The 23,696-nt window shown below is 41.3% G+C and overlaps 2 protein-coding genes across 2 annotated transcripts in view; one reads left to right on the forward strand and one right to left on the reverse strand.

The window, feature by feature from the left end:
- LOC143145069 (cell growth regulator with RING finger domain protein 1) overlaps nt 1–16,556 on the reverse strand; it is a 36,931-nt gene extending 20,375 nt beyond the window's left edge. The window contains exons 1-2 of the mRNA XM_076308091.1: nt 15,734–16,556; nt 7,619–7,776 (exon numbers count right to left, since the gene is read on the reverse strand). Coding sequence (XP_076164206.1) covers nt 7,619–7,776; nt 15,734–15,831 — 256 coding nt within the window. The 5' untranslated portion in view covers nt 15,832–16,556. The remainder of the gene's footprint in view (nt 1–7,618; nt 7,777–15,733) is intronic.
- A 1,192-nt stretch (nt 16,557–17,748) lies between these two features.
- On the forward strand, nt 17,749–19,856 carry LOC143146115 (acylphosphatase-1). The gene is made up of 4 exons (XM_076310161.1): nt 17,749–18,267; nt 18,333–18,349; nt 18,753–18,862; nt 18,978–19,856. Exons 1-4 carry the CDS (start codon nt 18,126–18,128, stop codon nt 19,090–19,092), a joined length of 384 nt encoding a protein of 127 aa, XP_076166276.1. The 5' UTR covers nt 17,749–18,125; the 3' UTR covers nt 19,093–19,856.
- The last annotated feature ends 3,840 nt before the right edge of the window (nt 19,857–23,696 follow it).

The following is a 23,696-nucleotide window of genomic DNA, read 5'->3' on the forward strand; positions in this document are numbered from 1 at the left end:
AGCCGAGTCGAGAGGGTACAGCGTAAACGATCGGAGTGGTTTACGACGTTGGATGTTTCGAAAACGATGGCGCCATTCAAAAGGACGTTGGACCGAGAGATTCCGTATCAGCCAACGATCACGACCGCTTACTTCAACCGTCGAAGGAATCTTGCAATCGATTCGCGACGTTGCGCCACCCGTTCGGCTTTACCTTTCGTAACCTGGACCACAAGCTCCTCTTCTCTCCCGATCCAATCGCGATTACTCGTTACACAATGTCTACGGGACGATGGCTCTTTAGACCGAGTGCTCGTCAAGCCGTAAACGCGGTATTCGCACCGAACGCGAACCGAGCGAACGAATCTTTCGATTTGAAATTCGCGCGTACGGTGAATTTTTTTCTTTTTTGGAGTGGGAGACACGAGCCGTTGAACTTGACACGCGTAACTTTCTACGATCGTTCGTCAATTTCCAAGTCGCCGATTATAGCCTCTCCGAACCTTTTAGAGCCGTTTTGAGAAATTCTCGCGACGCGTGAGCGGTAACGGGCACACATCCAACACGGTACACACGGAGACGCGTAATTGGTACGGGGTTCGAGTTCGATGGGAACGTCGCGAGAGCCTCCACGGTTCCGTAACGGTCGAGTATCGACGACAAGACCGTACCGGTCGATTGCATTAACCGTGAACGATTCTTATTATCACGGCCAGGTGGTAAAGTAACCATCGAGAAGCGGTACAATGAACGAACGATCGAGTACGAGGGATTCTCGTTACGTAGTTTCCACTCGTACGCGAAACGCGTTCTTCGGGCCCCGAAGGGCGGGAAACACGCGTACCGAGGAGCACCTGGTGCCTCGAGTTTATTAATAATGCCCGTCAAGGAGTGGAAATTGTTTCACCTATTGTCACGTAACTTACGTAACGCTCGTGTGTACCAGCGAGAGAACGCCGTCCTCGATGAACGAGAGACTAACCTCTGCTATCGACCCTCACGGGTTTTTTTTACATGGTCACCTCTGGCTACGGGCCTGGAATTCGAAAACGTCTCTGCCCTTGCCTTGCAACGTTTCCAGCTCGGTTCAGGGCTCTGCGTCTTCGAGTCTCGAATCGCTCGTGGAAACATCTAACGGCACGGGGGACCCTCCGAGTGTCAAAAATGAAAACTTTGGAGATTAACGCTCACGGTGGATGTCTTTGGTCTGGATTAGGTGGAAATCAATCACGGTGGATGTCGTTAGGTTTAGATTAAGTGGAAATTTCTTAGTGGATGTCGTTAGGTCTGGATTAGATGGAAATTACTCACGATGGATATCGTAAGGTCTGGATTAAGTGGAAATTACTCACGGTGGATGTCGTTTTGTCTAAGTTAGGTAGAAATTAATGCTCCCTGTGGATGTCGTGAGGTCTAGATTAAGTGGAAATTACTGACAGTGGATGTCGTTAGATCTAAGTTAGGTGGAAATTAATGCTCACGATGGATGTCGTTAGGTCTAAGTTAGGTGGAAATTAATGCTCACGGTGGATGTCGTTAGGTCTAGATTAAGTGGAAATTAATGCTCACGGTGGATGTCGTGAGGTCTAGATTAAGTGGAAATTACTGACAGTGGATGTCGTTAGATCTAAGTTAGGTGGAAATTAATGCTCACGATGGATGTTGTTAGGTCTAAGTTAGGTGGAAATTAATGCTCACGGTGGATGTCGTTAGGTCTAGATTAAGTGGAAATTAATGCTCACGGTGGATGTCGTTAGGTCTAAGTTAGGTAGAAATTAATGCTCACGGTGGATGTCAGGTCTAGATTAAGTAGAAATTAATCACGATGAATGTCGTTAGGTTTGGGTTAGGTGAGAACTAACGCTCACGGTAGATGTTCACGGATTCGAAATAAGGGATATCTCGAGATCGTTCTCGTTTACAAAAGCGTTTCGATATCTCGCGTGCACTGGAGAATCGGTTCGTTCGTAGAACCGCGTCGACGAAAATACTTCTCGGATAAGTTTCGAGTCAGTCCTCTCGAACCGGTGATTCGCGAAGAAAGACTCGATGGTGTCGTGGCTCGAGTAGCTGCGGTAGATAAATATCGAGCCTCGTGTTTGAACTACGCGTTTACGTGCTTACATCAGGAAACAAATACACACACGTTGTTAATTAATACCATTATTGCCTATTTATATCGATTGATGTTTACCGTGAAGGTGAATTCACGATTCAAGCATTCGATACGGACGAACGCGAGAGAACAACACGCTCGATGATCCCGCGGAGCACAAGTTCTCGGAAATTGATCATAAGACTACGGCGAACAGCCGTGGAAGGGCCGAATTCGAGATACGCGTACAGAAATGTTTACAAGTGGTCACGGGAGCGTAGTATTTGCGCGATGCGTCACTTATTTCTAGCTCAAGGCAACACCGAATGACACGCGTGTACTTTTAAGCGAGTTTAAAATCCCTAGATCGGAGAACAGAGTGTATCATCCGCGACATTGAACCTGATTGCAGGGAAAAACGTTACAGGTACACGTACAACGATACGCGATCTGGATTCGTTCTCGCGCGCTGTACAAATAATTCATGCCTTCGAGAAAAAGAATTCATAGTATCTCTACGAAGATAATTCTCACTCGCAACAGTGTTGCGCCGTAAATGCAAAACAAGTAACTGGATACAATTTACATACTGTTGTTTATACGAACGGTAGAGAGAAACCCTGAGTATTACAAATATTGTTACATCGTAACGTTAGCTAACTGAAACTGTATCCAGGTATTAATCGAACATCAAACAACGATAAACGTAAGATTTATTCCTACATTTTTCCACCGGACGGTAATAGTTTATTTTCACGAACCGTGCTGTTTTATTCATCAGGGATGCGAGGAATGAAACAAGTTTTTACCACGAATTCGAAATCGCACGTAAGATTACTGCCACGTTTTGCATCCCGATAGTCCGTTAACGATACCAAAATAATTTCGCATTATCACCGGACAAAGTTTATTTTACTCGTGGACTATAAATAGCTAATAGAAATTTTTCCCCCCGAGGAACGAGATAAACGGTACAACCGATCGAATAATTTCTAAAAAGCGAGCAAACTTATTTGTCAAACCGACTCGAAAAGTATCGCGTTATCATTCATCACCTCTTCGAGCAGTGTATTATTTTCGTTTCGTTTCTCAAGAATCGTTAAATTTCGTACGAATTCGCGTACATAGTTTTGCGTACATAAACTCGAAATCAATCGTTCTCACAGCGAATCAACGAAGTGAATCAACAATCGCGACTCCCCCACGATTGTTGTCGATTTCGAATTTCGAACAATCGGATGCTCCGCGTACCCTCCCGGCACGATTTCGCGAACTTCGTCCCGTCATCGGAAACATCACCGAGACAAATTTCCGTCGTTGGTCCCGATCGATTGTTCGTTTTCATTAGCGCGCGATTCGTCGAGCGTGTGATCGAATCGGTTCAACGGGGAGGGTAACACGTGCTAGCTCCACCGTGTCGTCGCGTTGGTCGACGTGCACCGCGGATCGTATAAAGTACAAGGCGGATCCGCAAGGCTGTAGGATCTGGCTGCGCGTGTAATAAACATGCCCGCGATCCCACGAATCACGGTTTAATGAATTTATCGAGGGTCATCGGGCGTCGTGCATAAATCAGCGACCGCGCGAACGTGACCGGCTCGCGTTCCACCGACGAACCTCCTGTGTTTTTGCCGGCATACATTATCGCGGTTGATTGCATACTGATTGTCCTCATCCGCACGAATAATCGATGGAAATTGCGCTAGTAAATTTTAGCCCACGCCCAGTGGAACGTATCGCGGGACACAAAAGGCTTTCTACCGTGACGCGAGTTCGGTGCACGGGATGATGTCTTTCCAGACGAGACATCTCGGAGCACACGGGACGTTTACTCGAGTGGAATTACGATTGTTGATTAACATCGATCGTTGATCGACACGCGAATCGTGGACGTAGTGGACCTAGTTATCGTTCTTTGCTCCCCTTTCGTATTAGTCCTCGAAATAATCGTATAGTTACGACTAATCGGAGCTAAGGTTCAGAGTGCACGATACTTTAGAAACTTCGGTGAGCTACGAGTATGTTCCGGTAAGAATATTTCTTCTGTTTCATTGTTTTTATTCTACGTTTCGTTCGTTGATTCTATGTCGCGTCTACTTGGTCGCGAGAAGATTCCAACCCTGTTCAATTTGGTTGTTCGGGTAAGCTATGTTCCGGTAAGAATATTTCTTTCGTTTCATTGTTTTTATTCTACGTTTCGTTAGTTGATTCTACATCGCGTCTACCTGGTCGCGAAAAGCTTCCAACCCTGTTCAATTTGGTTGTTTGGGTGAACTATATTCCAGTAAGAATATATCTTCCGTTTCGTCGTTTTTATTCTAAACTCGAACGAATTTCGTTCGTTGATTCTACATCGCGTCTACTTGGTCGCAAAAAGCTTCCAACCCTGTTCAATTTGAGCTATGTTCCGGTAGGAATATTTCTTCCGTTTCGTCGTTTTTATTCTAAACTCGAAATTTCTTCTAACTTCGTTCGTGATTCTACATCGTGTCCACTTGGTCGCGAAAAGCTTCCAACCCTGTTCTATTGGGTTGTTCAGTTAGTCATCACGTTATTTTTTTGGTAAAAATAGAACACAATTTTTGTACAGTGTATAAACATTTTACTAACCCTTTGCACTCGAGAGGAGATCCTCGGTTGCCACCTAATTCAGTGTACTATTATCGATCCGGGAAAACTTGGTGGTTTGGGAATTCAAATTGGAATTGAAATATTACGTTCTCGTAGAGCGTAAACGCGTGTACGCGAAGTATACAAAAATGTTCCATTCTAAATTAATTTCACGACTTAGAGAATTTTCTCGAGGCGTCGGTTTCTGATAGCAAAGAAACTTCGAGTGCAAAGGATTAACCCTTGGAAAACTTGGTGGTTTGGAATTCAAATTGGAATTGAAATATTACACTCGGTCGCCAGCTAATTCAATGTACTATTATCGATCCGGGAAAACTTGGTGGTTTGGGAATTCAAATTGGAATTGAAATATTACGTTCTCGTAGAGAATAAACGCGTGTATGCGAAGTATACAAAAATGTTCAATTACAGGTTAATTTTACGACTTGGAGAATTTTCTCGAGGCGTCGGTTTCTGATAGCAAAGAAACTTCGAGTGCAAAGGATTAACCCTTGGAAAACTTGATGATTTGGAATTCAAATTGGAATTGAAATATTACGTTCTCGTAGAGCGTAAACGTGTGTACCCGAAGTATACAAAAATGTTCCATTCTAAATTAATTTCACGACTTAGAGAATTTTCTCGAGGCGTCGGTGTCTGGTAGCAAAGAAGCCTCGAGTGCGAACGGTTAAATAATATATTCTCCATTTTGGAAAACGAAACGACTTTCCGAACAACCCGATAGAATTTCAATACGGTTAGGAAGTGATCCACGAGTCGATCAAAAATTCGTCCTCGCGATCGTCGTGGGACGAATACGCGGTAAATAAATTCTCTCGTCCCTGTGGCGACGAATCGTCACTTTGATGTACAACTCCAGACGATAGAGAAATACGCGCGGTGAATTAACGAGAGATAAAAAAAAATCACCGCGCAAGACCACTGTAGCTCGAGATGATACACGCTATCCGGGCGACGATTGTCGTCGTCTCCGCAGGTTAAATGACTCACAATGACCTGGCCAAGCGGTCAAGGTAACGTTTCGTAACTTCAGGTGCTTTCACACCTGCATACCAATTACATACGAGGATAGCGGACACGACGGGGGACAGGGAGGGGAGGGGAGCGAGCCCCGTCGTTTTTTTTCTCCTTACGCGTGTCTGTAACCCACTTTCGGCCCGGTCGAACGTACGGGTTCTGCTCTTTTAAGTTAATTAACCCGCAGGCGACTTGCGAAACAGAACCCCACGTATTCTCGGAGAAACAGAACTTGAACCGTGTGGAACACTTAAAAATTGTCCGCGGTGTAAGGCGCGAACGAGAACAGCCCAGACCCCTCGGTTCCGCTCTTTATGCCGGCTTGCTCGATAAGTTTCGTCGTACGATAAGAAATTGAGCTATCAGCTTCCTCTCGTTTTATTTTTCTAGAAACGGTACTACTGTTCGATGAACGTGTGCGAAGTTTCGCGTAGATTCTCGTTCGTATATTTACAATCGTTCAAAGTCGAAGTGTCGTGGTATCGGGTTGTCCGGAAAGTCGTTTCGTTTTCAAAAACGGAGAATGTATAATTTAATAGAATGTTTATACATTCTAAAAAAATCGTGTTTCATTTTCACCATAAAAAACGAAATGACTCTTCGAACAACCCAATATTTCTTTACGATGGAAAAAACGACAAAACTTATTGAACAATCTGTTACAGTATGGTGTCTACGTGAACGACCGATATCCCGTAGAACGATCGAGATATAAAATGGAGTAAAATACAAGTTGGATAATTACGAGCGTAAAATGCACGTTTATAAAAATTAACGTTCAATGGATCGTGTAATGTTACATTCTTCTTATAGCTGCAAAAGAAATTTCCAACAATCGAGATTCTTATTTTCTTACTCCACTTTAACACCCGAAATCGCTCGCCTCGAGAACACCATCTTCTTCAGGGACAATTTGTATCGTTACCCGCTCCAAACGATGCGTGAAAATTTCGACGACGTTTTAAACGTCAACGAATACTAATTGTATGAAAATTAAACGAAACGAAGGCAAAACAGGTTCGCGCGTTTGTACACTAATCGCGCGAGATACGATCTTAGTCTGATCTTGAAAAGCGATTTTCATTTTCTTTTAATAAGATTTCCCTAATGCTTTTAACGAGGTTTCCCTAATGCTTTTAACGAGGAGGGACTATTTATCGAGATTTTAATCGCACGAGAGTATCGAACTGTCCAAGAAACAAAGGTTGCCAAGCCTTCCTTGTTGTTCAGTAAGTTTTGTCGTTTTTTCCATTGTAAAAAAATACTACGATACTTAAACTTTGAGCAACTGTAAATATATGAAATAAATACACGAAACTTTACACGAGAATATTGAACAGTCCGAGAAACAAAGGTTACCAAGTTATTTGGTTACCTTCCTTGTTGTTCAATAAGTTTTGTCTTTTTTTCCATTGTAAAAAAACACCACGACACTTAAACTTTGAGCAACTGTAAATATACGAAACAAATACACGAAACTTTACACATGTAAATCAAACAATAGTATCATCTTTAGAGAAATAAAACGACGAACCTGATAGTTTTCTTTTTCATCGCATTCTTCGAGAGTTATCGAGCAACTTATTAAAATATAAACGATCCACGATTAACGTACAACCGATTTATCGTGAATTTGGAAGACTCGAGTCGGTCGCGTAGCTGGAACAATCGAATTGTTCGAAGCACCGAGACACCTTTTTCGATATTCTCGATCCTCGAACGTCCCGTGTAGCCAGCAGTTTCTCAATGCCCTGGTCGTGTTAATAATCCCAAAGAATCGCTTGCGATTTCTTCGGGCATCTCATTGAGTAGTAAAAGCGAAGGAAAAAGAAAGTTAAAGAAGAGAAGAAGCAGCAGCAGCAGCATCAGCAGGGTGTGTGCGTTAACTTGACTCACCGGCGTAAGTGCTCTTGAAACTTTCATGAAGCTTGAAGGTGAAGGGAATGTGGACCTTCATCATCTCCATCTGAGGTATGCGTGGCGAATGTGTCATTACGCTTCCACTCCCGCCGAACATCAATTCGTCGCCGTGAATACGAAGTACGATCATGTTCCTGCACAAAGGAATTGTACCCTATTTTTTAATCAAATCCTCGACTGTTTTTTCGCCGCGTTACAAATCGCTCGACCCGATTCGGTACGCTTTGTGTGCGCCGACGAGACAAGTAACGAGTTATCGCTGTAAGGTAGAGGATGGTGGAACGTTTTAATACTCGACAAAGGGAAAAATTGGGAACGGTGAACGGTAATTGTAACAAGTTGTCGCCAATAATGCACAAACGGTTCAAACAATTCGCCATTAAACGGATCCGTTGATCCCGGAACGGGGATAAAAGTTTCAAAGCGAAACGGTACTCCACAGCGTGCGATCGAATCGTTTGTACATTTATGGTGGAATAATAATAGTAACTAATAATAATTTAAGAAATAATAATAATAATTATAATTTCGTTGGTTCTTGGAAATACGATATTCCCTCTTAAAAATAACTTTGCTCCACACGGATGAGAACATCCGGCGTGCAGGCATGCAACGTCTCGCGCGAGTTCAAGACGATTAGGTGGCCCCAAGAGGTAACAGTAAAGCAATTTTTTTTATCGCCACGTACTGAGTAACGGGTTCGAAATTCACGTATCGAGACTGGTTCGTAACATTTCTCATCCTTTCCTCGCGACCGTACTTCCTCGATGAGAGACAGAACTGGAGCTCTGTCGTGGTATTCGAAGAAAAAAAGAAAGAAACAGTCTCGAGAAAGTTGCTAGGTGGTATAGAATCGATCCACGCGAATTTCCTCCGAATCGGTCGACCGATCGAGCTACCTTCGAATTCGATTCGAAACACCGGGCGGGCTACTCGAATAACTCGTACACCATTGCACGCAACGCGCGCCAAGTGCAACGGAACACTCGTCAGTGTTTTCGAAAGAAAAATGCCCCAGAGTCGTTCCACTGTGTACCTTCGCGTCGATTTCTACATAAATTTTTTATCTCTTTGTCTTCGACGCTCGTTGCGAAAGCTCGCGGGACCAGGTGAAAACGCCGATTTCAAAAATCCTACTATATTCGCTCGTTCATATTGCTCAAACGAGTTTCGTAATAAAGCTAATACCGTTCTGCAGTCCTTGCGCCCGTTTTCGTTCGGTCTCGAGATAGTATACGACTTTTCTTTTTTTTTTTATTATTATTCTCTCGAATAACGGCAATATTATCGTGTTAAACGCATTTATCGCCGGTTCGGTTTTCGATATTTCCATTTACGCAACGATTCTTATTCGCGCGTAGCATCTTTTCTCCGTATGGTGTCATTATCTTCGACATACCCACCGAGAACAACAACACGCTGCGAGTCTATTATTTTTTTTCCTGATAACGCCGGAGGAAATCAAACGACCAAGGACTCCTCGATTCGTGCAGCATCGACGTTGGATTTAATAGCAGATCGAGACTCGATAACCGTGTATATATATTTTTCTTTCGGTCGTTAAATCTTCTATCGCAATCTTCACCGCTAGATTTACCAATCGGTCGAAACGACCAGTCGCGACTGCTTTTACAAAGAAATTTACTTTAAATTCCAAAGCATATTTTCAAAAGACATGTTTTTTTTCTATTCAACACGCATAATTAATTTCACAAGTTTCTCCTGTTCCTCGATCGTCGATATTCCTAGAAGATATACAAGGAGCACCTCAATACACCAATCTGTCGATAGATTTATCATTAACACCGATCCTTCGGTTTCGTTCGTTCCTGGTCGTCGAGTCGTGGCTAAGCACACGCACTAAGGACGCGTACGTTTATTTTATATCGAGGAAATCGGAGCTGCTTGCACGTCCATCCGTGCTTAATCGAATTAGCGAACTCTCCGCGGTGTTCATCCTTTTGAATGAATCAAGGTGCGAACGACCGCGCGCATTATTTGACTGCCAATAACCCCGCGGCCATGAGGACGCGTGCAGGTATCGCAACATCGTGGCGCGTTGCAAATTATTCGCCAAGCCACGAGAATAGAACGCAACGAGTCCCGACAATGAATCTCTGCGTGTTAACCTTTCACGGACGCGTAGGATCGGAATATTCCTGGCGAGTGACGGTTGCCCGGCGGCGATTTTTCAACCACAGGATATAAAAAAAAGGAAGAAGAAAAAGAAAGAAAAAAAAAAAAAAGAAAGAAGATACTCGTCGACCGCTTTCACGGACAGATCCGGACACTTGAACTCAATGGAAAGAAATTTTTGTTCGAAAATCGTAACAAGATTCACCTTGATCTTAATACTACGAACAACCGGAGAAGCGTTTTGCTCTCAGAAGCAATTTTACGCGACCCAATTGACCAACCTTTCCAACATTTCACGAGAGAAACCGGTTGCTTCTCAATGCGTGCTCCATCCTCGAATTTTCTTCTCGGATCGGATAGAATGCACAGAAACAAAAGAAATTTCGCGAAAGAATCTGGCGATCGGAAAGAAATGTTTGTTGGATACACGTTCCGGATGTAAAATTGTCCGTGAAAGGACGAGGCGAGGAGTGTTTCTCTCGCAACCCTGTACAACTTCGAATTCTACTTTTTCGACTGGTTCCGAAATACGGAGCGAAACATGCGTGGATTTTCGTTTTCAGTCCACGGTGGCTTTCTCTTTTTAAACAAGCGAATCCGTGCCTTCTCCGCGAAGTGTGTTAACAGTTTGTAAAACTAGAATCTGTGCTTCGGAGACTTCCGTCACTTTCGATTTAAAAAAAAAACAAAAACCAACCACTTGAAAATTTTCCTACTGGACAAATCGTACCGTGCGTTTGTAAAACTGAAACTTGAACTGAGATTCGAAGCCACGGATACAATGTTGAGTAACCCGTGCACGCCGATCGTTGAATATATGAATAAATAGGGTAACTCGTCAATTGTTTTCAGGAATCGTAAACGGGGAATGGAAGAAGTAAGGGTCTCTCGACCTCATTCAATTGAAGACAATTACCGTCGTGTTGACACTGGCAGGAACTCTGACTAATAGTGTCCACGAAGCTCGAATCGTTAAGTAAATTGCGCCGCTATCGCAGAAAACTAGGGGGGAGACATTTACGTTCACGTTATATTCCAGAGGATAACGCGACCTGTTATCGATACGCACCGCTTGTATCGCGATTTTTTATCAACGATAAGGAAAAAAAAAAGAAAAAAAGAAATTGGGGAAAGGAGACTATCGCAGCGAGAACGCGAATCGAGCGAGCGTAATAATAGGTTGTTGAATAAGTTTTATCGTTCGATAGAAGTACTGTTCAATGTAGTATTGTTCAATGTAGTACTGTTCAATATAGTACTGTTCAATGTAGTACTGTTCAATGTAGTATTTTTCAATTTAGTACTCTTCAATTTAGTACTGTTCAGTGTAGCACTGTTCAATATAGTACTGTTCAATTTAGTACTGTTCAATAAGTTTTATCGAACGACGAAACTTATTGAGCAACCTAGTATTATACTGTTCAATGTAGTACTCTTCAATATAGTACTGTTCAATATAGTACTGTCCAATGTAGTACTGTTCATTATAGTACTGTCCAATGTAGTACTGTTCAGTGTAGTACTGTTCAATTGAGTACCGTTCAATAAATTTAATCAAACGACGAAATTTATTGAGCAACCTGGTACTATACTGTTCAATGTAGTACTCTTCAATTTAGTACTGTTCAATATAGTAATGTCCAATGTAGTACTGTTCAATATAGTACTGTCCAATGTAGTACTGTCCAATGTAGTACTGTCCAATGTAGTACTGTTCAGTGTAGTACTGTTCAATTGAGTACCGTTCAATAAATTTAATCAAACGACGAAATTTATTGAGCAACCTAGTACTATACTGTTCAATGTAGTACTCTTCAATTTAGTACTGTTCAATATATTACTGTTCAATTTAATACTATTCAATATAGTACTGTCCAATGTAGTACTGTTCAATATAGTACTGTTCAATGTAGTACTGTTCAATATAGTACTGTTCAATGTAGTACTGTTCAATAAATTTAATCGAACGTCGAAACTTATTGAACAAGCTGGTACATAACAGTAATGTCGAAACTATCGCGTGTCCCATTAATGTCTCGTCGTGTTATCTGTATTGATAAATGCGCAATGGCTGCTCACCATGCAACGACAAACCCGTGACGGTGATTCAACGACTCCGTCTGATTTAGAAATAAGCGGAGATTCCAGCTGCCGAACGGACTTGGAATTGCAAGCTACACACACGTGAACTGGAATCGCAATTATTCTTAAACGCATTAAGCCTGCATATGCATAATTGCTTCAACGTACATTACATACTTAACAGTTCGAGTGTTAGCCGGAACTGAAAACTTTTACGGTCGAAACCTGTGCTTCGTTTCCGCGATACTTTGTCCACTTAATTAAAACAGTCCTCTTAATTTTCAGCCAAGTAACGGACCGATGAAAACGAAAGAATCGTGTACATTTTTTCGATCAATGTAATCGAACTGTATCCGCTCGAATACAAACTTCTCAATCTTGAATGCAAATAAGCAATGTTGATGCACATACAACGATCGCGTATAAGTACGAAATTACCTACTCGAATTCGTTCATCGGCGTTGTATTATGGTAGAAGATTACTTTAATTGGACCCCGAGATATTCGATCAAGACGCACCGAGTGTTCCGATATCGAGTATTCGTGTAACCCAGACCTGATTTCAACAGGTACAAAAAACACTCAACAGGATGTTGGTTGGAATTAATCGGTACAATCGAACCAAAACGATAAATTCCGACTGGTTACATTTTCTTTTCTATAAGGTTGTACAGAAAAGGGTGGAAAACGCGACGTCGTCGAGTGATTTGAATGCCGCGAGACGATATCTTATGGTACGATCTACGGAGTCCTCCTCGTCGCATTATTTATAAAAGGATCTGATAAACACCCGATTCGGCGAGTGTTCGTCGTCAAAAATGTGACGCAGTTAATAAGCACCACGAGGAACTACCTTGCGGTAGATAATGATCGAACTCGTCAACTTCTTGCCACCGCTGTAACACGATAAACACATCTCGGCGGTCTCCAGCCTCGAAGTAGGACTTCCTTGTCACGAATCTCTCGGACAACATTTTTAACAATTACCCTACTCTCAAAGCTCGCTCGTCGTCTCAAACGAGCCAATCAACAGCCTATTTCTCCGTGTATTTTTCTTCTCCTTTCAGCCAATCTGTTCAATCTATACGTCCTTTGAAATCAAGACGTTGAGTTACTTCCAAAATGTGTTTTCTTAAACGAGTTTACCTCGCAAGACGAATTCGATATCTCGTCGATCTTTCGTGCGACACTGTCGTGAAATTTACCGATGGAATTGTCACCTATGTCAACATAGGACAGCGACTGGTTCAAAGTTTCTATTCCGCGATGCACCGGTTTACTGTGACACACTTCTACCGAGACATAAGTGAAAAGTTACAAGTTGATGTAAAAATTTTATTAAACGATACTTGTTATCCACCGGTAAATTTCACCTCGAAATGAATAAGTTGATCCGTCATAGATAACATTGTTCAAAAAAATACTTCTACAGAGACACAAGTGAAAAGTTTACAAGTTGATATAAAAATTTTTTAAACGATACCTGTTATTCCATCGGTTGGTAATGTTTCAGATTATTCATAACATTGTTAAAAAAAATACTTTTACCGAGACACAAGTGAAAAGTTACAAGTTGATATAAAAATTTTTTAAACGATACCTGTTGTTCCACCGGTAAATTTCACCTCGAAACAAATAAGTTGATCCGTCACGGATAACATTATTCAAAAAAATACTTCTACCGAGACACAAGTGAAAAGTTTACAAGTTGATATAAAAATTTTTTAAACGATACCTGTTGTTCCACCGGTAAATTTCACCTCGAAACGAATAAGTTGATCCGTAACGGATAACATTATTCAAAAAATGAAGTCGACCTTGAAATATTTTCAACCATCGATGCAAACAGGAGAATTCGTTTCGTCCGTTTGTGTTGGGTCTTCGAAATTTCATGTATTAGTTTGTTCGGAAAGTCGTTTCGTTTTCCAAAATGGAAACTATATAATTCAATAAAATGTTTATACACTCTAAGAAAATTGTGTTTCATTTTCACCAAGAAAAAAAGAAAAAACGAAATGACTTTCCAAATAACCCAATATTTTATCGCGTCTTCGATAATTAAAAACAAGAGTATTTTATTTAAATCGTGGTGAATATTTAAATGAAAAGTTTGGAAAAAGCGCGCGAAAAACGAATCCAATGGTTGACGCTTGTTACACTATCGAATATCACTCCGCGATACAGCAATTGAAAACGCTAGTCATTTTTCGGAAGTACTGCTAATCTTTTCGCAAATGTTGTTATTGACTCCCAGAACCATTTTACGGTGCAATAAAAGAGAGGACCGATTCGAAGACTCGGCCGAGACACGGTTTTTACGTCTTTATTGACATCCACCGTGCTCGGCTGTTTACTTTACAATTCGCACCACGGATAGATAATTCCGATGCGCGACCACAAAGCGAGGCTGCGTTTTTGTTGCACCTACGGTGCAATGAAACATCACCGAGAGTGCGTCGACCTATTTCGAAAGACCGAACCGAGCGAGTTGAACATGTTTGAACTTTACAGAGCCCTTCTATCGGAAACGAGAAGCGTTTGGGGGATGGTGGTTGTCAACCCTCCGTTGAATTTTCTCGAGTGAAAACAGTGAACAACAGACGCAAAGAATATTGCATCTTTCGTTCTTACGTACAGCTGCATTATACGACGCGTATCTCCGGAAACGGGTCAACTTTGTATCTTCGCTATTCTGCATAACAGAAAGAAGCTATCAAAGATTGCACGAGTTCGAGAGATATCGATAGTTTATTTTAAAGTACTCTTACGAGTGAGGGTACAGAGGAGACACGAAGGTCAATTTCTTTTCTTTAAACAGAGTCTTCAGCTTTTTATGGCAAAATTTCACACAGTGATCAGTTTCCAGAAGAAAAGTATTACAGCGTACCTATCGTAAAATTGAAAGTTCCCGAGACGTGTACCGAGCTTTTAAAGTACTCGTTAAAACACGGTCTATTATTTGTTTACATTCGAGGCGTCGAGACGTACACGCGATGTAGCAGTTCAAACACTATAAATTGAATACTTTGGTAGTTAAACGAATTTAAAAATACACGTTTGTAGTAGGATATCCTATACGTCAGCATTTTTGCAAGCTACCAACATGTTCAACTACCCAGACTCGTTAAAGTGTTATTGACTCTCCATTAATTGAAGAATATTTAACTATCTTCTCAAACAATTGTTATTTTACATCGGTGTCAATACCTTTTTGAATGTTTAAAGTGTTAAAGTAATTACATTTATGGTAATACGGTGTACGTGAATCGTGTAAAAACTTCAACTTCCGCTAGGCTACTTTCGCAAGATGTTCACGGATATCTGAAAGTATCTGCGCGACCTGATCGAATAAATTTCAACCCGAAAGACGCTTAAAATGCTTACAAGGGAATTTACGTAAAGACTTTTTCTTTTAAAAAAAGTACGAACATCGTTGTTAGTATTTTGTCCGTGAATGGTCTACGAATAACGAATCGACGAGTACAAAAGAGTCGATGAATAGAAAATAAGCTTAAAAATAAACGACTAATATTCCTTGGGCACGTTCGTCCCGAGTACGAGAAAAAAAAAGAAACTTATGTAAAAAGGGACTCGAACTCGAGTCGCGAGATTACAAAGCTACGGTCGTACCCACTAAGTAATCGACTATCACAGAAATAAACCGTAATGTCAACAGTACTTGTGGCATCGACTCGTGAATCGGGATCTTTATCGTTAAATATCTCGCAATTTATTCGACGCCTTGATAACGCGATACCGATCTAATTTTTTTTTTTCTTTGAAAAAAAAAAAAACAGTCCACCGCGCACGATCCTTCTGTTAACGCCAAGGGGTTAAGGACACGCGTTAAATCGGAGAAAAAGCCATAAATACCTGATGATGAACAGGAAGACCCCGCAGAAGCATATCGAGACTGCGAGCACGAAGAAAATGTTCGACAGCTCTGCCACGGACACTAACATTGCCGTCATCGTATTATCGCCGTGTTGTCCTCCGTGCACAGCACGCACACGCACAACGACGACACCACCTCCCGCGTATTAACCTCACTTCTAACGGTGCGCTGTCAAAGTCGCCGCCACCGGCCGTGTTGCCCTCGAGCACTGCACACAGCGTTTCGTCGGGCGACGCGTCAACAACGATGCAGTAGCGACGATAAGACGAACTGTCAGAGCCGCATCGCGTATCCGAATTTTCGTCACCCAAATACTACGCCACCCTAACCTCATCGACCGACTCCCGTGGTACGTACTAACGTGCGAATTAATCGCACACCGTTCGCGAAAGGTTTACCTTGCGTCGAAGCCAGCGATCAACGAAGCAACTTTGTGTCGATCAAACGTCGCGGATGTTTTCGTTCAAACGACGCGCATTCGACTTTACACGATCGTCTACCATAGCGGGGAATCGTGAACGAAGCGCGATGCCAGTGTTCCGAATGAGTTTTAAAGATCGAAGAAACGAGGTACGCGATACATACTGACTTGGTTGGGATAGATCGATTACCCGGCTGGTACTCTGTGCAAGCTTTCGCGGCGTTTCGTCAAGGATAATCGCGTGCACGAATGAAAAAGAGCGCATAAACAACCGACACGTATTAACCGTGGCCTGAGACTGACTGGCCGTGGTGGCCGCGGTGGGGACGACTTATACGGCTCTGTACTTCGCGACTTTTTTGCTGGTACGTTCGTGCGCGCGCTTCGGAACATCGACCAATACCGACGCGGATACGTAATCACGATTAGTGACAGGCATGTGCGAACGGAATTTGATTTTTAAATCGAAACAAATGGTTTGCCGCGCCCGCGGACGATTTATCCATTCTTGCGCGTATTTAATAAGCAACTCGATTAATTATCGTGCAATCGGTATTGTAATATATTGACGCTATAATTGTTAGACGGACGATTTAATTTTCAAAATATAGAAAATTATGTTACGTATTATGAATTACGAATTGTACAGAATAGTAACGAAAAAAAAAAGCTGATGTAAAAAGTTTGTTCAGCTCTAATTATTGTATTCGCTGTAACGCGAAAAATTTACAAAAATTCAATGCACTACACGATGAATCGAAAGATTCCACTCTTCCAAAAAGCTATTAAATATAAAATCAATTATTGCGTATTCCGGAAAATGTCTCATTCTTTTTAACGAACTTGAATTAAAACGATAAAGTCAAACTAGATTTCTTTAAATACATAAAACGAAACAAAAATATTCATGATTATTTCTTCTTTAAATAAATATGAATTATGTTTGCACACTTTATTGTCTACGATTTATTAGGTATAATAAAAACTAACAATTGCTGCTATCTGTATTGAACTGTACGAACTACCGTTACAGTGACTGACAGGTAACTGCGAGTATATACCGCAATTACCGTCTACTTGTAAAATATTTGAAATAAGATGTTTTTTTCAACAATTCTTAGTATTATGCAAAAGAATTGATTGTTTAAGTTCGGTACTGTATATAATATATGAATCTGGTCACATTAAATTAGTAAGAACATATTAAATTCGTACAAAATTAAATTCTACGTTATCTATAATAAAAATATTGATCAAAGAAATAACATATTTTTCTCTTTTTTTGTACGTACAGCACTCTTAATGTAAATTTAAGTTGATTTGAGTTTCACATAGCGTATATTAGAAAACGTAAGCTCGATCTATTAACCCCACTCAAAACCTAAATTGGATTTAATTCTCTTTGAAACGCACCGAGAATAGTTTCCAAGGATACCGGTACTAACTAGCCGGAATAGCTGATATAACCTCGCAGGGATGCCAGGTTTCCTGCTACCGCTCTGACTCAGCTTTCATGTTATTGGCTGGTGCGAGAGTAGTAGAGAAAAAACCATGCGGAGTGGTGTAAGTTGTCTGAACGCAATGCCGACACCACGTGTTCGGTCATTTCTATACGATTCGAAGTTCGGTGAGGTGAAAGTAAAAAGTAAAAACAAAATTTCTCGTGAATAACAATGTTGGAAAGATATTCAAATTAACATTGTATGGTTAGATTATGGCTATGGTCACGTTATTAAGGTTATGTTATAATTTAACAACGCGTCGTGCTGTTAACAACACAACCCCCCACCAAACTTGAACGCTTTCCCTCCATTGATATAAAAGGAGCTCTAGCCAATCGTTGCGCGGTAGCAGGAAACCTAGCATCCCTGTAACTCGACGGGCGACATCTAGTTAACTATCGAAAATCGACCGAAACATATTCATGCTTTTCGTCGAATAGTGATCAAATGTTAATCGAGCAATACCTTAAAATTGTTCTCTGTTTCCTCGTTGTATCGTCATCGTTGCCAGAAGTAACGTCGCAAGACACGAATTCAACAATGTCAAAGTTAATCGGTGTCGACTTCGAAGTATTTGGAAGAGTACAAGGCAAGCGATCATTTTTATTGAAATAAAAACCCAACGATTTTAATCGTCAATTCTGTTTCTTAAAGGTGTCTTCTTCAGAAAGGTAAGTAACACAGTCAAGAATAAATATTAAATACACAACTTGAAGTACGAGGAGTTACAAGTTTCGTGGAGTCTATTCGATATCGAAGTGACATCTGACAGACATAAATATTACTGCGCAGTTATCGACATCTGCTCTATTCGTAATTAAGAAATAAACTAGTTTCCAAAATCTAAGCTGGTAAATAAAATTCATTTCCTTTTTAAAATAATATAATTAACCAAAAAATTTTCTATTTGCATTAAATGCTCAAGAATATTTACTATTAAATTGGATACTTGAATATGTATTGGTAAATTAGTTTCCTACTACTGCGTAAAAATAATCTGAGAAACGTCAGTAATATTTCCCGAATATTTGTTGTATCCGATCTAATTTCTTTAACGTATTGTGGATAATACAGTACACCCAAAGCCGTGGCAAAGAATTGGGTTTAAAGGGATGGTGTATGAATACCGATAAAGGCTCGGTTGTCGGCCGTCTGGAAGGAGAAAAAAATAGAGTGGAAGAAATGTGAGTTTATCGTAATATACGCATTAATAAAATCGAACAACGATGTATAATCGGGTTGAGAAATGACGTCAGGTGTAATTGATCGCGATTCTAATACAATACACTTTCGTTGCAGGAAACATTGGTTACGAACCACCGGAAGTCCCCAATCGCAGATAGACAAGGCGGAATTTCGAAACGAAACCGAGATAACCGAGCCTTCGTTCAACGACTTCGCGATCAAAAAGTAGATACTCGATGAACGTCGTACGCGAAACTATTTAAATTATTTATTTTCACTTTATTTATTTATTTCGTAGCTTGATGATTATGTTCGAAGTTAAAAAATAACGAATGCGTAACGTAAGCGCACAACTGTTTGCGTGAACGATTGTAATAAAATCATCACGTACAATGAGAAATGTGGGGCGCGCATTCGCGGCATTCAATTTACCGTGGCATTTGCCACGGCAGAAATTTCGAGATCCCGTTACTCTATTATCTTGGAACTCTCTGCGTAGAATGCGGTTGCCTCTCTTCGCAAATGTCAAACGACTCGAATCGTACCGTTGCATGTCGCGAAGCTGTAAAGAAAGCCACGGCTAACCACGCGACAAGTTCACGGCCGAATTGTGCGCAATTAAAATTCAACAAACATCGAAACTGTAACGTTTACCACCTTGAATGTAATTGATGCGCGCGTACCTCTCGGCGTCATTGCGTGTAAAATATGCAAGGTACTCTTGACATTTGGTTCTGCACTTTGTAGAGTTTGGCATTTGCGATGCAAATGCCCGCGACAAAAGTTTCAACTGTGTGTGCACCGGTGTCGCAGTGGATTCTACAGGGTGGCTCTAGAAATTGGAACGAATCGAAGTTTCTTCTTTGAGTCAACACTGCAACGACCGTTGACGCCACTACGGCGTCGTCGTCAAATCGAGCGCGTTAGCGTTACACGAATATTCTTCAGCCATTTAACTTTACAAGAAAATATATACAAACGGTTACACAGTTTACACAATGATTACTCATTTGTAACGTAAAACTACACGGTAATTAATATCTAATTTAATAGTTTCCTCCAGGAAGAAAGTTTCATAAGCTTCTGCAGCACCCGAGAAAAGGTAAAAAGTTGCGTTTCGTCGAAATCCGTTGAGAATTGTTATTCGAAAATCATCGTTCCATACGCTTCGCACCTGACGTGTATCGTGAAGCTCTCGCGATCGTAATCTCTTCTTGGCGGAGAGCACGGTGGGGACACGGCGTTGACCCCGATTTTAGAATCAGCCTGTACGTCTGTAAACGGTATTTGGAAAAGCAACGTCGTTGAACATTTTACCATTTCTTTCTCTGCCACGGGGAGGACAAGCGTAACGCGGGATAAGTTTAAGCAGTCGAAGGCGTTGAAGGCGTTCATACGCGGAGTCCCTGTCTCGCTATCGACTCGCACTTCATTAGTTATTGACCGCGTACCGTCGCGCACGCTTCAAAACTTTCGCCTTGGCGATCAGTCGCATAGATGCAACTGCACCTTGCAGTCCCGTGACCGTCCGTCTCCGATTGTCGTATCGTTCGTCCGCGTATTTAACAGCCCGGCGATTTGCACGCGCGTTCACATCATCCGTGGTCTCTTTTGCGCAATCGCGAGCATCCGTACGAAAAGGAAAATCTTTGCAACGAAAAGACAACATCGTTCGGGATCTGAGGTCCCGAGGGCAAGAAAATTGGGAAAATTTTCGAGGAAACGGTGAAGAAGTTTCGAACTTCGATGAAAGTGAGCCGTTCGATCGCAACGAGTACCATCCGATTTCGATCCGTGGCGATCCCCGAGATCCGAAGCAAATAAAAGAAAGTGGGTCGCGATAGAAGAACAATTCCTTGGATGATCGCGGTGACAATGCGGTGATCGTTAACGGTGAAAGAATGCCATCCAGCATGAGGTGCTTCAAGAGCTTCTTTCAGCACACTTGGCATCTGCAACAGGTGAGAGAGTTCGTCTTCTTTTCAGCCGGACCGTATCGCTTTCAATTCGTATCTTCCGGAACGTATTGCGATCGTTCTCTTAACCGGATTCAAACACGAGCGTTCGACGAAACGACGATCGTCGACGATAATCGTTCATCTTTGAAAAGAAACGTCGAACGTACGCGTACATCTCGTATCGAATTTAACGGGGAATCGCATCTCGATGACCTCACGTGTCGCGAGTTTTCTTTTTTCTCGAATAGCGTCCGTTTCGATTAACACGATTCTTCGATCGAGTTTTTACAGCGGCGCGGCCTTGCCAACGCATCGTACTAATCGCGGATATGAGATAATCACGGTCTATTCCAACCAATTTTTTCAACGATTTGAAACAATCTTGGTGATAATTTCGCACTGTGTCTTCTGCATCTGGAGATTTTACCTCGAGACGAGATTTTTACGTACGATCGATCTTCGACGGATCGATTTTGGTAATTAACGATCGGATTTCTGAAACTATTGGCCCGTTCATTCCTTTCCGTTCGTTTTCATTTTTTTTTTTTTCTCCCAACGCGATTCGAAAGATGCATCTCCCGGTAACAACGTGCGAGGCACATTCTGCGCGCAATCGTTCGTCCAACTGCATGTATATTTATTAGTAGCGAAAACATCGATGCATAAACATCAACGGGACGCGATCGTCACTGGTAACGATAGCCTTGAGTCTCTCTGAAAAGGCAACAACTTTCGTTCTCTTCGTTCTCTCCGATATGTATGTATGAGACTTTCACCTTCTCGCCGAGATCGCATTCCTAATTAGTCACTGGAGTTCCTTGACCTCGAGTTGTCCCAATAAGAAACGGAGAAATCAATTTTTTTTTCCCCCTTTTTTTTTATTACAAACGACACGAACTCTCGCGTTTCGTGCGTCGGGATTGTCTTGCGTAAATTGGACAACTTTCCTACCAAGCGATTTCTATTTGAAGTCGTCGCGAATAACGGAATATAAAATATCGTACGAACGCGGCTTGGCGATCGTTCGTTGGCTTACTTCAAACTGTTCGCCCAAGTTCGCGGCGCTACGGTTTCTCCTACGGGGTTAAATTTCGATGTGATCGATCGCGCAGGTCGTTCCTGCTGCTCGCGTGTTAATTCGATACAATATTCAATCCGTTTTCGAACGACGAACTCTCCCGCGACGTGTTCACCAACCGAGTCGCGGAACATGAGCCTCACCAGATTACGCAAGGTATTCTGGTACATACGTATTGTCATCGCGGAAACCCAGCTGGATATATCCTTGAGACCTGTCGTCGTGCATTCGTTTGCGCAACAATTTTCTATAAACCATATTCCACGGTACTCGTATCACGGATTCATTTGCAAAGATTCACTTCGAAACATAAAAATACTGAACATTGAACCACCGGTGTATCATTAGTGCATACGTATTGTCATAGCGAAAACCCAGCTGGATATATCCTTGAGACCTGTCGTCGTGCATTCGTTTGCGTAATAATTTTCTATAAACCATATTCCACGGTACTCGTATCACGGATTCATTTGCAAAAATTCCTATCGAAACATAAAAATACTGAACATTGAACCACCGGTGTATCATTAGTGCATACGTATTGTCATAGCGAAAACTCAGCTGGATATATCCTTGAGACCTGTCGTCGTGCATTCGTTTGCGTAATAATTTTCTATAAACCATATTCCACGGTACTCGTATCATGGATTCATTTGCAAAGATTCCTATCGAAACATAAAAATACTGAACATTGAACCACCGGTGTATCATTAGTTACCCATTTTGTCGATAAAACTTATCGAACAGTATAGTACCAGTTTGCTCGATAAGTTTTATCGTTCTGTAATACATATTTAACAATCTATTAGTAATGACTATTCTCATAGACAATATTTGTATGAACAATATTGTTCCTTGTATCTACAAACCTTGTATCTACAAGTCAGAATCACCGATACCGAAATCATTTCCACGCCCTCGATTCTTTTTATTCTTAACATCGCGTTAAATTTCAAGTAAATTTTGAAACTCGATCGAAGTTTCGAGGAATCGAAGAATCAACAAGAAGAAACTAGAAGTTCGTTAAATCGCAACTACGAAACGACTCGTTTCGAACGATGCAATTGCATTCTTCTGAAATGTCGTACAGGTTCTTCGAATGCGAAACACTACCTCACATTCCCATTTTTTTATCGCTGTCGTATCGAATCATTTTCCGATAAAAAATGCTTAATTGCTCGAGATCAAAAATCTGGACTATAAACAAGGGTTAATCACGATTTCGATGGTATTAGGTTGTTCGGAAAGTCATATCGTTTTTTTTCGTGAAAATGAAACACGATTTTTTTAGAGCGTATAAACATTCTATTAACCGTCTGCGGTCGTATGTCTGCTCTCAGCCACCATAGCAAGGAACCATACCAATCTTGTACTTTATTCAACTATGCATTAGTTTACACTTTCTCCGAACGAACCTGAATGTCTAAAGAATCTGTTCACGAACCAATACGATGCTCCTATTAGAGATAACTAAATATAGTAAAGAGAAAAGGCTTAATGATTTTCCTTAATGGAAAACTGCATATATTGCGATACTATGAAGGTATAAAAATTAAAGATTGTTCTGTATGTTCAAACGGAGAGATTAAGGGCGGAAGACACTAAACTAATTATTTTTGCGATACATGTAGTCGAAAACCAAGAGTGCATTTTGGAGACTGTTTTGAAAGATACCACACGATGGAGAACAATAAAATATAATTTTTACATAAAAACGTTACATTAAAACACACTGTCGTACGAACGTATATTAATAAATGAAAGATTGCGATGTTCAGTTCACAAAAGAATTAATAA

The sequence above is a fragment of the Ptiloglossa arizonensis genome, chromosome 1 (genome assembly GCF_051014685.1).
Source record: "Ptiloglossa arizonensis isolate GNS036 chromosome 1, iyPtiAriz1_principal, whole genome shotgun sequence".
NCBI classification, from domain to species: domain Eukaryota; kingdom Metazoa; phylum Arthropoda; class Insecta; order Hymenoptera; family Colletidae; genus Ptiloglossa; species Ptiloglossa arizonensis.

What these genes read in the sequence shown, in the direction of transcription:
- LOC143146115 (XM_076310161.1), top strand. Translation starts at nt 18,126, where the DNA reads ATGTTAATCGAGCAATACCTTAAAATTGTTCTCTGTTTCCTCGTTGTA. An exon ending in AAAAATAGAGTGGAAGAAAT is followed by an intron (nt 18,863 to 18,977) that starts GTGAGTTTATCG and finishes CTTTCGTTGCAG; the next exon opens with GAAACATTGGTTACGAACCA.